Source organism: Juglans microcarpa x Juglans regia, chromosome 8D (genome assembly GCF_004785595.1).
Source record: "Juglans microcarpa x Juglans regia isolate MS1-56 chromosome 8D, Jm3101_v1.0, whole genome shotgun sequence".
Lineage (NCBI taxonomy): Eukaryota > Viridiplantae > Streptophyta > Magnoliopsida > Fagales > Juglandaceae > Juglans > Juglans microcarpa x Juglans regia.
Genome location: NC_054608.1, coordinates 21998099 through 22011597, shown reverse-complemented (window position 1 = coordinate 22011597; position 13499 = coordinate 21998099). Strand labels below are relative to the sequence as shown.

At 39.2% G+C, this 13499-nt stretch overlaps 2 protein-coding genes across 2 annotated transcripts; one reads left to right on the top strand and one right to left on the bottom strand.

Moving 5' to 3' along the window:
• Positions 1-985: 985 nt before the first annotated feature.
• On the bottom strand, positions 986-1450 carry LOC121242286 (uncharacterized mitochondrial protein AtMg00820-like). Its single transcript, XM_041140172.1, has one exon. It carries the CDS (start codon positions 1448-1450, stop codon positions 986-988), a length of 465 nt encoding a protein of 154 aa, XP_040996106.1.
• A 6440-nt stretch (positions 1451-7890) lies between these two features.
• On the top strand, positions 7891-8367 carry LOC121242284. The gene has a single exon (XM_041140171.1). The coding sequence runs from the start codon at positions 7891-7893 to the stop codon at positions 8365-8367; it is 477 nt and encodes a 158-aa protein (XP_040996105.1).
• Positions 8368-13499: the final 5132 nt, after the last annotated feature.

Genomic DNA, 13499 nt, shown 5'->3' with positions numbered 1-13499 from the left:
TAAGTTATCACACCAGAGTGTAGGGGGTTGTTTGAGAACAACACCCGGCTCACGCAGCAATGATTGAAGCCAAAGAACTTCACATGTAGTATTTGCTACTGACTTATATTGAGCCTCTGTGGAAGAGCGGGCTATAGTCGGCTGTTTTTTTGAACCCCATGAAATGAGGTGAGTCCCAAAGTACACACAAAAACCACCTATGGATCTGCGATCATTTGGGCATCCTGCCCAGTCAGCATCAGAGAAGGCGGACAGGGTATAAGAGGAGGATGGAGAGAAGGACAGACCAAGGTTTTGAGTATTATTTAGGTAACGTAAAATTCTTTTAATAGCTTGCCAGTGGGGCAACCGTGGAAAGTGCATGTATTGACACACACGATTAATAGCAAACGATATGTCTGGTTGAGTGAATGCTAAGTAATGAAGACTTCCAACCACACTTCTGTACAGTTGAGCATCTTCACCATCTAAAGCAGTCAGTTTAGTAGAAGTTGACATCGGGGTGGATACTGGCTTAGAGGCATGCATTTTGACACGGGTAAGAAGATCAGATCACAAATGTATTTAGACTGAGATAAAAAAAGGCCAGAGGAGTTACAGGTTACTTCAATTCCTAAAAAATAATGTAAACATCCTAAGTCCTTGACTGGGAAGTGTGAACTAAGAGAGGAAATAAAATCAGAGATAAGAGCATTGCTGGAACCCGTGACTATGATATCATCTACATAGATGAGAAGGTAAATACAACCAGTAGTAGTGTTCAAGATAAACGGTGAAGTATCTGACCTAGAACCATGGAAACCAAGTGAAATTAAAACATTAGAAAGCTTAGCAAACCAGGCCTAGGAGCCTGTTTCAAACCATAAATGGATTCGAGCAACTTACATACATGAATAGGATGTTCGGGATGGACGAACCCAGGTGGCTAGCGCATGAAAACTGCCTCTTCAAGATCACTGTGCAAGAAGGCGTTTTGTATGTCCAGTTAATGGAGTGGCCAGTTGGAAGTTACGGCAAGGGAGAGAAGTAGACGGATGGTGACAGGTTTCACGATAGGACTGAAGGTATCTGAGTAATCCAAACCAGGTTGTTGGTGAAATCCCTTGGCCACAAGTCTAGCCTTGCGGCGTTCCAGGGAGCCATCAGCTCTGCGTTTGGATTTCAGAATCCATTTGGAGGCCAAGATATTATAGTGAGGGGAAGGAGGAACGAGCACCCAAGTACGGTTGGTCATTAAGGCTTGAAACTCAAGCCGCATGGCTTTCCTCCATTCGGGATATTTGGAGGCTTCAGTGAACGAATTGGGTTCTTCGGGTACGATGGAAGGAGAGGTAGAAGTGGAAGACACTGAGGAAGTGAGAGAAAAACTGGGTTTGGCTTGAGGCCATGGTACTGTGCCATCGGAACGCACCAGAGGGCAATGGATGTTGTATTTAGCTCTTGTGACCATCGGATGTGAAGTGGGCGGAGTGGACGAGCTGTCGGAGAGAGGAGATGAAGTAGATGTGGAGGAAGGTTGGGAGACAGAGGAGTGGGTTCTATCGAGGACGAAGAAGAGTCTGTGTTTGAGGGAGAGGAAGTTGAAGCCCTAGATGCGGAAGAGGGAGAGTTAAGTCTGGGCTGGGATGGGCTACAATCGGTGTGTGGGCTGGGAGAAGAAATAGAAGATGTGGATGAAGTATTAGGAATCGAAGAGTACGTAATCAACGGGCCATGAAAGGAAATAAAGGGCCCATGGTCAGTGGAAGTCTGAGTTGCAAATGGAAATATAGTCTCATGGAAGGTGACATCACGCGAAACGTAAATGCGACCCGAGGAGACATGAAGACACAGATAACCTTTGTGATCTGGGCTGTAGCCCATGAACACACATGGCTTGGACCTGTAGTCCATTTTATGATTATTGAATGGCCTTAAGTTGGGCTAGCACAAGGAACCAAAGACTCCTAAAAAAGAGTAGTCTGGTGCGTGGCCCATTAAGATCTCATATGGAGAATTGTTTTGAAGAATGGGAGTGGGCATTCGATTTATGAGAAATGTGGCAGTTTGAAAAGCCTCAACCCAATATTTATGAGGCATGGAAGAATGAGCCAAAAGGGAGAGGCTCGTTTCAACTATGTGTCTGTGTCGGTATTCTACACTTCCATTTTGTTGATAAGAGTAAGGGCACGTGACCCGATGAGAGATTCCAATTTTTTGAAAAATATTGTGAAGGGTCGAAACTCACCTCCCCAATTGGATTGAACGGAAATAATTTTGGAGGAAAAATAATTATTAACATAATTGGAAAATGCAAGAAATAAAGTGGAAACACTAGATTTTGAATGCATAGGAAAAAGTCAAATATATTTGGAATAGTCATCAACTATTGAAAGGTAAAACCGACATCCTTTTGAAGATAAAATTGGAGCTGGGCCCCATACATCAATAAAAAGAATCCCAAATGGCTTAGAGGCACGAGTGGGAGATAAGGGTTGAGGCAAGGCATGGGCCTTGGCCTGTGCACACGCGGAGCAAAGAAGATGACCATGGTTGGAGGTGGGAAGATGAAACTGATTGAGAGTAAGAGCCGTAATCCTGGAGGAAGGGTGCCCAAGTCTTAGATGCCAAAGGTGATTTGTTGTTTTTGTGCTGAGTAGAGCTTGAGGTGGGGAAGGAGAAGCAGTAGAAATGGTGGATGATGGAAGGACGTACAAGCCTTCTTCAACGGGACCCTGAAGCAGCGTTACCCAGGTGCGAGAATCCTTCACAAAAAAATGATCACAATGACATTCAAAGAAAATGTTATTATCTTGACAGAATTGTCGAAAAGATAGTAAATTCTTAGATATGGAAGGAACATGAAGGAGTTGAGTTAAGAGAAAATTGCCAGTAGAAGAGTGAAGTTGAGTAGAGCCAATGTTTTGGATGGGCAGTGAGGAGCCATCTCTGATGCTGACCTGGTCAGAGCCTTGATAAGAGACAGAATCAAGGTTGAGATTGTTGTAATCTGGAGTGAAATGATGTGTTGCTGCCGTATCAGGGAACCGGCTTGAGTTCAGTGTTGTGGAAGGAGGCATTGCAGTGAAATGTGTAGCAAAATTTGGTGGTGGTGATGCCTGGTAAGATTGATTGAACCGATGATAACAAAGGAGGGTAGTGTGCCCTGGTTTATGACAGACCTGACATAGAAGACGAGTATATGAATGATTGGTGAAAAAATTGGAGGAGGAAGCTGAACCACGAGCAGAGTTGTTTCCTTTACCAAAACCACGTCCTCTACGACCAGCGGGAAAATTATTACGACCACGTCCAAGTGAAGAAGGGGGTCGTATGGTAGTGTTGTTGGCTGAAATGGAAGTACCCGAGAGAAGAGAGTTGGTTTGATGGGAGAGTCTTGACTCATGATTTAGGAGATAGCTATAAAGTTGATGAGGGGTGAGTGGATCTGGACGTGTGGTTAAGGAGGTGACTAAGCACTCATAGTTAGCCCCCAGCCCTGCTAAAAGGAAGATAGTAAATTCTGAATCTGAGAGGGAACGACCTGCAGCACCGAGTTGAGAGGAGAGATTTTTTGCTTTATTGTAATATTCAGTAATTGATTCGGCTCCTTTCTTTAGAGTGGCTAATTGGAATTGAGTGTTCATGATGTGGGCAGAAGATTATGCAGAGAACAGATTTTGGAGAGTCGACCATACTTGCTTTGAGGTGGTACAGTCAAGAACTTGAGTAAGGACCGATTCAGAGAGGGAGGAGTTAATGGCTGAGACAATGAGTTGATCTTGAAGTAGCCATTGTTCATATTCAGGATTAGGTTTGTTGTTGAGAAGAGACTCAGGAATCGAGTAAGTACCATCAACATGCCCATACAGTTTGTGACCTTTTAGAAAAGGGACAATTTGAGCTTTCCATAGAGGATGGTTTTCTATGGTGAGTTTGAGATTAACAAGGGGTGTCGCTGCAGTAATAATGAAAGAACTTACAGAGGAGGAAGTGAATTTTGCGGGAGTCTCCATTGTAGGAGGGACGTTATCCTTTCTGGCTCTGATTACCATGAAGAGAATAGCAACCCACCAAATGTTTGTAAAAAGGCCATACACAGAGTACTTGAAAAATGGTTCACTTTTTCATTGATAACCATATACACGGTATGCCTCCATTTATAGAAGCAGTGAGTAATACTCTAGAATATTCGTTCCACTTAATACATGACATTTGTCCATTCTGTTACATAGCAGTATTCTAGAATATTACACAGCAGAAGGTTGTTACACAGCAGTATTCATTTCACTTAGTGCTCTGTTGTTGTGGAATTTGTTATTGCCATTGTTGATGCCTTAATACATATCAAGAAAAAATAATTTGATAATTGTTTATTTGAAGCATATCAAGAAAAAATAATTTTGGGAAAAAGAATAAGATAATAATAATTTATTATTATTTTCTTAAAAAATGCACAATTCAAATTGAGAGTTTTTCTTGATATACAAAATCAATCTCCAAAAGATGTGACTGCACTTTACATTCGAATTTATATACAATATGATTAATTGCTCGTTCTGATACAATGAGACCATGATTGTTAGCTACCGAGACAGAATGAAGCCCCTATATCTCTCAAATACATGACTACAAAAACCACATTCCACAGTACTCCGTTTTATAGTGCCTAATAACAATCTTCCTCCCGAGTATAGAGGCTGAAAGAAAAATTGCAGGTGTGGGAAATTCCAGCTGGGGTTAAGCCCGATCTTTATCTTCAATGTCACTGCGCTCTTCTGGGCTTAATAGGAAGCGCCAAACACAAAAGGACTTCACTTGATAGATGACTTCAAAAATGGATTTGATGGGCGATGAGATTGTGCTTGCTTTTCCCCTAGTTTCATCATTTCCTGCTTGTTTAATGACTTTACAAATGGATTAGATGAGCGATTCGGCTGTATTATTGTAACATACTAGTATGGGATTTAGGGTATATAAGTAAATTTTCCTAGTAAAAATTTTTCTATTATTATTATGATTATAGTTTTATCAGATTTTATATTTATTTTATTTTAATAATTACTATTATAATTTTATTTGAAGTTTGCTAGAGTTTTGTTTTAATAATGATTACTAAATTGTATCAGATTACGTCACTAGATTTTGGTTTGAAATTTAAAGTTTATTTCTCTCTCTATCTCCATCGAATCTCATCTCTTGATTTTAGCATCTATTTACACACTTTAAATCTCCAAACCCGTAAGCTTCATCCCTATTTTTTTTGAATTTGTAATCCTAACCTTATATTCATCCTCATCCCTAGTTTAGTAAATTCAAATTCTGATAGGCGACCAACACATATATGAAAACCTACCATATATCATTCCTAGCATCTATAAGAAACCCACAAAACCTCTGAAATTTAAACACAGAACCTTTTTTTTTTTAAGCCTCGTATCGAATTCCTGCAAGCTGCCAACCTATCGCCACCCTTCTCTCTCTTTCTTTCGGCGTCGTACCTCCCTACTCTGGAACCCAACCGCGTCGCCGTCCACTTCTAGTCACCCCACTAGCCACTTTGCCTTGCAGCCCCTCTCGGTAAATTTTTCCTTCCGTTCGCCATTCTCTCTCTCTTGTTTTCGGTCTAGCAGTTTCTCTCTCTAACTCTCGCTTTCTCTCTCTCAGCGTTGCACCTTCATGCCCAGAGGACCACCCTGTCGCGCCGCCATGACCCTTGCCAGCCACCCTGAGCCGTCACAGTGGCCTTCTTCCTCTCTCGGTGAGTCCATCGCAGATCCTCTCACTCTCTCAAACTCTTTGTTTTTTTTTTTTTTTTTGTTAGCTGTGTATGCTGTTTCTAGAAGAACCCTTAGTTCTTGATGGGCCTTGGGCCTTAGGCCTTTATGTGCGTGGGATGGACTTATTTCTTTTTTTTTTGTTGGGCTCATGTAGTAATAATATTATGGGCCAGATTGCAACTCTTACAAATTTTAAAGATCTTTAAATATACTTGTATTTTAAATTAGATTTAATCTTATTTTATTTCAACAACAGTTTTACTAAATTTATTTGGCTTAGCATTTTTAAAAGTCAGATTTTCTTAAATAAATATATTAGTCAAAGGCTATTTTATAAGGATATTTTGCTAATATTTTGTTAATATTCTTTTGTCTATTTAGTAGAATTTAATAAAATTATTATGTTGAGAATATTTAAACAGTATTAGTATTTATTAGGTTTCTTATAAGATTTAATAATTATGTTAAGAAATGAAACTTAGTTTAAGAATTTAAGTTTTATGAATTATTTTAAAATAGCTCGAGTATTCTACTAAATTATAAATTAGTATTTAAGTAATTTAAATACTTTGATTTATTGATTATAGTGTTAAACAAAAGATTTGTTTGACTATCTTTTAGATTGTGAGTTTAATTAAATAGGATATTAGTACTTATTTTTTTTCCAAACAAATTTAGTGATAGTTATTATTGCATATAGGTGTCAAGTTACGAAGTGTTTTTCAAGAAGAAGCGCAACGATGTAAGTAATTTGATCAAAAATTAGGATCATCACAGTTCAGCTTATATATAAGTATTATTCAAGCCAGTTCATTGACAACCATATTTATGTACCACTCATGTCATATGCAAACATGTCTTCCATCATAGCATACGATCATGTCATTCCACATCATGTTCAAGTTCAGAAATTATAATTATGTATGTATTATGTCATGCATCTCATGTGTATAATACACGTAAGCTATCTTAAATTCAAAGTGCAAGATAAGATCAGATCAGTTAATAATATGGTCATTCAGATGCATGGTACCAATGCAATTCAGTTTCAGGATGGATGGGCAGGCCACGAACTCAGTCGTGATCCACTATAGTATGCCAGAATACTATCAGCGGCTCCCCTTGCTGCAGCGAGACATGGGGTCAGTGCACGACCTCGCACACCAGGTTAAGTGTGTTGGCCAATCAGATAAATTAGTTAAATCAGTCAGATCAGTAAATTAATTCAGTTAAATCAGTCATACATAGTATAAGCATCAGTATGAACAATCATGAATTTTAAACTCTCAGAATAAAATTTTTTATGAAAACCTTATGTTCATTATGTTCATTTTAGTTTGTTTTTCATGTTTTTAATCACCCAGGTGAGGATGATGAATATGACCAGGCAGGCTAGGAATAGAAGGAGCAGTTAATTTTAGTTTCAGACTTTCTAAAAAATAAAACATGCTTTTATGACATGAATTTATTCAGTTTATTCATTTAATGTTTTTGGAAGACATTTTAGTAGACCTTTTTCTACAAAATAAATTTCTAATTTCATTTATGAAATATGAGATCTCTTACTGGATTTATTTTATGAAAAACACGTGACACTCCTAACCTACGGGAATGGGGTGTTACAATTTGGTATTAGAGCCGGTCGAGAGATTCTGTAGACTTTTTGAAAAAAAGAAAAAATAAAGAAAAGAAAACTTTTTATAAATTTTTTTAGTTAAGTTACCTAGGATGCTCCTAGCCTGCTCGTGAATAATCAAGGTTTGTTTTTATTTAGGGTTGAATACTTTATGGTTTTTATTAATTAGAGCCATCATTGTAGTTGTTTTATTGTCATTATATTTTGTTCATTCTTATCAAATACTAGATAATTGTTATTATGACATCTTGACGTAGATCATGGCCCACTAGAAATCACCCAAATCGAGAGGGATCTTCTGGATCTAATCAGAATGATAACTCGAATCCTCTTGTCGCAACTGCTACCCAATTCTTCCAATCAATGGTTAGTGGCCAATTTATGGCTCCTAGAGCTCCACAGGCCGGTTGTACCTTGGAGCAATTTTCCCACCAACATCCCCCTACCTTCAATGGCAAATTGAATTCCTTAGATGCGGAAAGCTAGATTGAGCGTATGGAGCAGATTTTCGAAGCGCTCTACTGCACGGATGATCAGAAGGTGGAATATGCCACTTACCATTTGACTGACATGGGAAACAAGTGGTGGAAGTCGACTCGGGCTTTGGTTCAATTGGAATTAGGGGAAGCGGTCCCCATTTCTTGGGAAGATTTCAAGAGAATCTTTCTAGATCACTTTTTCCCACAGACTCTTCGGGAGTCAAGAGCTCGCCAATTTATGGACCTTACTCAAGGAACAATGACGATAGCACAATATGCTACAAAAGTCATGGAGCTTTCTCGTTTCGCCAGTTACTTAATTCTAGATGAGGAAAAGAAGACTGAAAAATTCAAACGTGGACTGGATCATAGGATTCGAGAACGTGTGCATACTCTTAGGATTCAGAGTTTCATGGAGCTAGTCACCCGAGCTGCCATTGCTGAAGAAGACCTCCAAGAAAACATTGAGTACAACAACCAAAGGAAGCGCTAGCAACAGCAACAACTCCAAACAGTGTTGCATAAGGACAAAAGGCCTCACATTGAGAATCGTCAAGGGCAACCACCAGTAGGGCAAACTTACCCCACGTGTGCAACATGTGGGAGACGACATTTGGGAAAGTGTATGTATGGCCAAAACATGTGTTTCAAGTGTGGGAGGCCAAACCATCTATCTCGGGACTGTCCAATTAAGAAACCCAGGGAACCAGGTAGGAGCGGAGGACAGAAGATGCAAGCTACGACAAGAGTATATACTCTCACCCCTGTTGATGTTGAAGCGTCATATGATGTAGTCACAGGTACCTTTCGTTATCCTTAATTTAGATGTGTCTTTTGTACGATGAATAAATCATATGATCCTGATAGCTCTAAGTTGTTATGACATTCATATAGGCACATTATCGTTGTTTTCACGTCATGCCTCCATATTATTCAACTCTGGTGCTACTTATTATTTCATTTCAAATCATTATGCGCCTTTGACTGAGAAGATACCTGAACCACTAGAACCTAGTATGTCTGTTGCTACGCCCTTGGGAGAACATATCATTTGTGATTCTGTACTAATTGGATGTCCGATAGAGATTCAAGGGAGAATTCTACCTGTGGACTTAATCATATTTAATATGTCCGGATTTGACGTGATTCTGGGAATGGTCTGGTTATACCGGAACCATGCCTATGTGGATTGCTTTAATAAGAGAGTAGTCTTTAATTCCATAGATGGGGAGGAGTTTAGTTTTCAGTCAGTATGAGAAAGTTCCCCTCCTCGTGTAATCTCACCTTTACAGGCCACCCGACTTTTGAGACAAGGGTGTATGGGATTCTTAGCGAGTTTGATCTTACCACCAGAGGATGGACTCAAGATTGAAGACATAAAAGTAGTTAGAGATTTTAGAGACGTGTTTCCTGAAGATCTTCCAGGGTTAGCCCAGGATAGAGAAGTAGAGTTCGCGATTGATCTCACTCCAGGAACGGTGCCTATATCTAAAGCACCCTATCGCATGGCTTCGGTTGAGTTAAGGGAACTCAAGGATCAATTACAAGAGTTACTAGAAAAAGGTTTCATACGCCCCAGTGTTTCTCCATGGGGTGCTCCAGTACTTTTCGTGAAGAAGAAGGATGGGTCTATGCGTTTATGTATTGACTACTGGGAGTTAAATAAAGTAACTATCAAGAACAGATACCCTCTACCCCGGATAGATGACTTATTTGATCAACTTCAGGGAGCCCAAATCTTTTCTAAGATAGATTTGCGATCTGGATACCACCAGTTGAAAGTTAAGAAGATAGATGTGCAGAAGACGACCTTTCGAACACGATATGGACACTATGAATTCCTTGTTATGCCATTTGGTCTAACTAATGCCCCCGCAACTTTCATGGATCTTATGAATAGGGTATTTAAGGATTATTTGGACTAGTTTGTGATAGTTTTTATCGACGATATTCTCATTTATTCTCGGAGTAGCGCAGAGCATGAGGAAAATTTGAGGATTGTCCTTCAGACACTAAGAGAAATGAAGTTGTATGCAAAATTTAAGAAATGCGAGTTTTGGTTACAAAAGATTTCCTTTTTGGGACACGTGGTAGACCCAGTGAAGGTTGAGGCAGTGGTACAATAGGCTAAGCCTAGTAATGTCAATGAGGTACGAAGTTTCTTAGACCTCGCTGGCTACTATAGAAGATTTATAGAAGGATTTTAAAGTATAGCAGCTCTGATGACAAAGTTGACAAGAAAGGATGAGAAGTTCCTATGGACAGATGAGTGTGAGGACAGCTTCCAAGAATTGAAGAAAATATTAGTGACGGCACCTGTTCTTACAGTTCCTTCGAGAGATGGAGGATTTGTTATATACAGCGATGCTTCACTAAAGGGTTTAGGTTGTGTTTTAATGTAGAATATGAAAGTTATTTCATACGCTTCCCGACAACTAAAGAGTTATGAGCAGAATTACCCAACCCATGATCTGGAACTTGCAACAGTGGTTTTTACCTTGAAGATATGGAGACATTATCTTTATGGTGAAAAGTGCGAGATTTATACTGATCATAAGAGTTTGAAATATTTCTTCACACAGAAAGAACTGAATATGAGACAACAGAGATGGTCGGAACTTCTAAAGGACTATGACTTCAGTATTAACTACCAACCTGGTAAAGCAAACGTCGTAGCAGATGCACTTAGTCGAAAGTCATCCTCTAGCACCCTGGCTACGATGTTTACTCCTCAGAAGCATATACTACTAGACATGGAGCGAGCTATCATTGAGGTAATCCAGGACACTCAAGCCAAGATGAATAGTTTGACCCTAGGTTCAACATTGATAGATCAAATTAAGGTCGCTCAAGCAAGTGATACAGAATTGATTAAGATTAAAGAAGAAATAGCAGAGGGTAAGAGACCTGATTTTCTAGTGTCAGATGATGGCACCTTGAGATTTAGGGGAAGATTATGTGTACCCAATGATAAAGTAATCAAAGATTTGATCTTGAGAGAAGCTCATCGTTCACTCTACACAATTCATCCGGGGAGCACCAAGATGTATCGGGATCTAAAACAACACTATTGGTGGAGTGGGATGAAGCGAGAGATAGTGACATATGTAGCACAGTGTCTGACATGTCAACAGGTCAAGGTAGAGCATCAGAGACCCTCAGGTACACTTTAGCCACTCCCTATACTAGTGTGGACTTGGGATGAGATCGGGATGGACTTTGTTTCAGGGTTCCCAAAAGCGCTAGGAGGTCAAGATGCAGCATGGGTGATTGTTGATTGACTATCAAAATTAGCCCATTTTATTCTTATTCAGATGACGTACTCCGTGGATAGATTGGCAGAATTTTACGTTAGAGAGATTGTCAGATTACATGGGATACCATCTAAGATCATCTCTGACAAAGATACCTGTTTCACTTTAGTTTTTTGGAGGAAGGTACAGAAGGAGTTGAGAACTCAACTGACTTACAGCACGGCATTTCATCCTCAGACAGATGGTCAATCAGAGAGGACAATTCAGATTCTAGAAGATATTCTTAGAGCGTGCGTGATGGAATTTAAGGGTAGTTGGATTAAGTATCTACCCCTTATTGAGTTCGCATATAATAATAGTTACCAGGAAAGTATTCAGGCAGCACTGTATGAAGTTCTCTATGGACGTAGATGTAGGTCGCCCCTTTACTGGGATGAAGTAGGAGAGTAGAGGATTTTGGGACAAGAAATTATACGAGATATGTGTGAGAAAATATCAATTATTAGGAAGAAGCTCGCCATAGCACAAGAGTGACAGAAGAAATATGCGAACCAGCGACGACGAGAATTAGAATTTGATATAGAAGATAAAGTACTCTTGAAGGTTGCATCGATGAAAGGGATAATGCGTTTTGGTAAAAAGGGGAAGCTAAGCCCGAGGTACATAGGCCCCTTTGAGATCTTAGAAAGAATTGGTGCTGCAGCCTACAAACTAGCACTTCCAGCTCACTTGTCGGTAGTGCACAACGTGTTTCTTGTCTCTATGCTACGGAAATATGCCCTGGATCCTACACATGTTTTGGAGTAGGAACCTCTTCAGATTCGAGACGACCTCAGCTATGAAGAAATTCCAAGGAGAATATTAGCACAGAAGGCCCAAGTACTACGACATAGAACTATTCAAATGGTCAAAATACTTTGGAGTCACCACAGCAAGAGAGAAGCCACTTGGGAACACGAGGAAGACATGAGAGAGAAATACCCCAACTTATTTAAATTGAGATACGTTCTATCTCGAGGACGAGATTTTCTTTTAGCGGGGAAATTTGTAACATTCTAGTCTGGGAGTTAGGGTATATAAGTAAATTTTCGTAGTAAAAATTTTTCTATTATTATTATGATTATAGTTTTATCAGATTTTATATTTATTTTATTTTAATAATTACTATTATAATTTTATTTGAACTTTGCTAGAATTTTGTATTAATAATGATTACTAAATTGTATCAGATTACGTTCACTGGAGTTTGGTTTGAAATTTAAAGTTTATTTCTCTCTCTATCTCCATCGAACCTCATCTCTCGATTTTAGCCTCTATTTACACACTTTAAATCTCCAAACCCATAAGCTTCATCCCTATTTTGTTTGAATTTGTAATCGTAACCTCATATTCATCCTCATCCCTAGTTTAGTAAATTCAAATTCTAATAGGAGACCAACACATATATGAAAGCCTACCATATATCATTCCTAGCATCTATAAGAAACCCACAAAGCCTCTGGAATTTAAACATAGAACCTTTGTTTTTAAGCCTCGTATCGAATTCCTGCAAGCTGCCAACCTGTCGCCACCCTTCTCTCTCTTTCTTTCGGCGTCGCACCTCCCTGCTCTGGAACCCAGCCGCGTCGCCGTCCACTTCTAGTCACCCCGCCAGCCACTTTGCCTTGCAGCCCCTCTCGGTAAATTTTTCCCTCCGTCCGCCATTCTCTCTCTTGTTTTTGGTCTAGCAGTTTCTCTCTCTAACTCTCACTTTCTCTCTCTTAGCGTCGCACCTCCTTGCCGAGAGGACCATCCTGTCGCGCCGCCATGACCCTTGCCAGCCACCCTAAGCTGTCGCAGTGGCCTTCTCCTTCTCTCGGTGAGTCCATTGCAGATCCTCTCACTCTCTCAAACTCTCTGTTTTTTTTTTGTTAGCCGTGTATTCTATTTCTAGAAGAACCCTTAGTTTTTGATGGGCCTTGAGCCTTAGGCCTTTATGTGCGTGGGGTGGACTTATTTCTTTTTTTTTTTTGGTTGGGCTCATGTAGTAATAATATTATGGGCCATATTGCAACTCTTACAAATTTTAATGATCTTTAAATGGACTTGTATTTTAAATTAGATTTAATCTTATTTTATTTCAACAACAGTTTTACTAAATTTATTTGGCTTAACATTTTTGAAAGTTAGATTTTTTTAAATAAATATATTAGTCAAAGGCTATTTTATAAGGATAGTTTGCTAATATTTTGTTAATATTCCCTTGTCTATTTAGTAGAATTTAATAAAATTATTATGTCGAGAATATTTAAACAATATTAGTATTTATTAGGTTTCTCATAAGATTTAATAATTATGTTAAGAAATGAAACTTAGTTTAAGAATTTAAGTT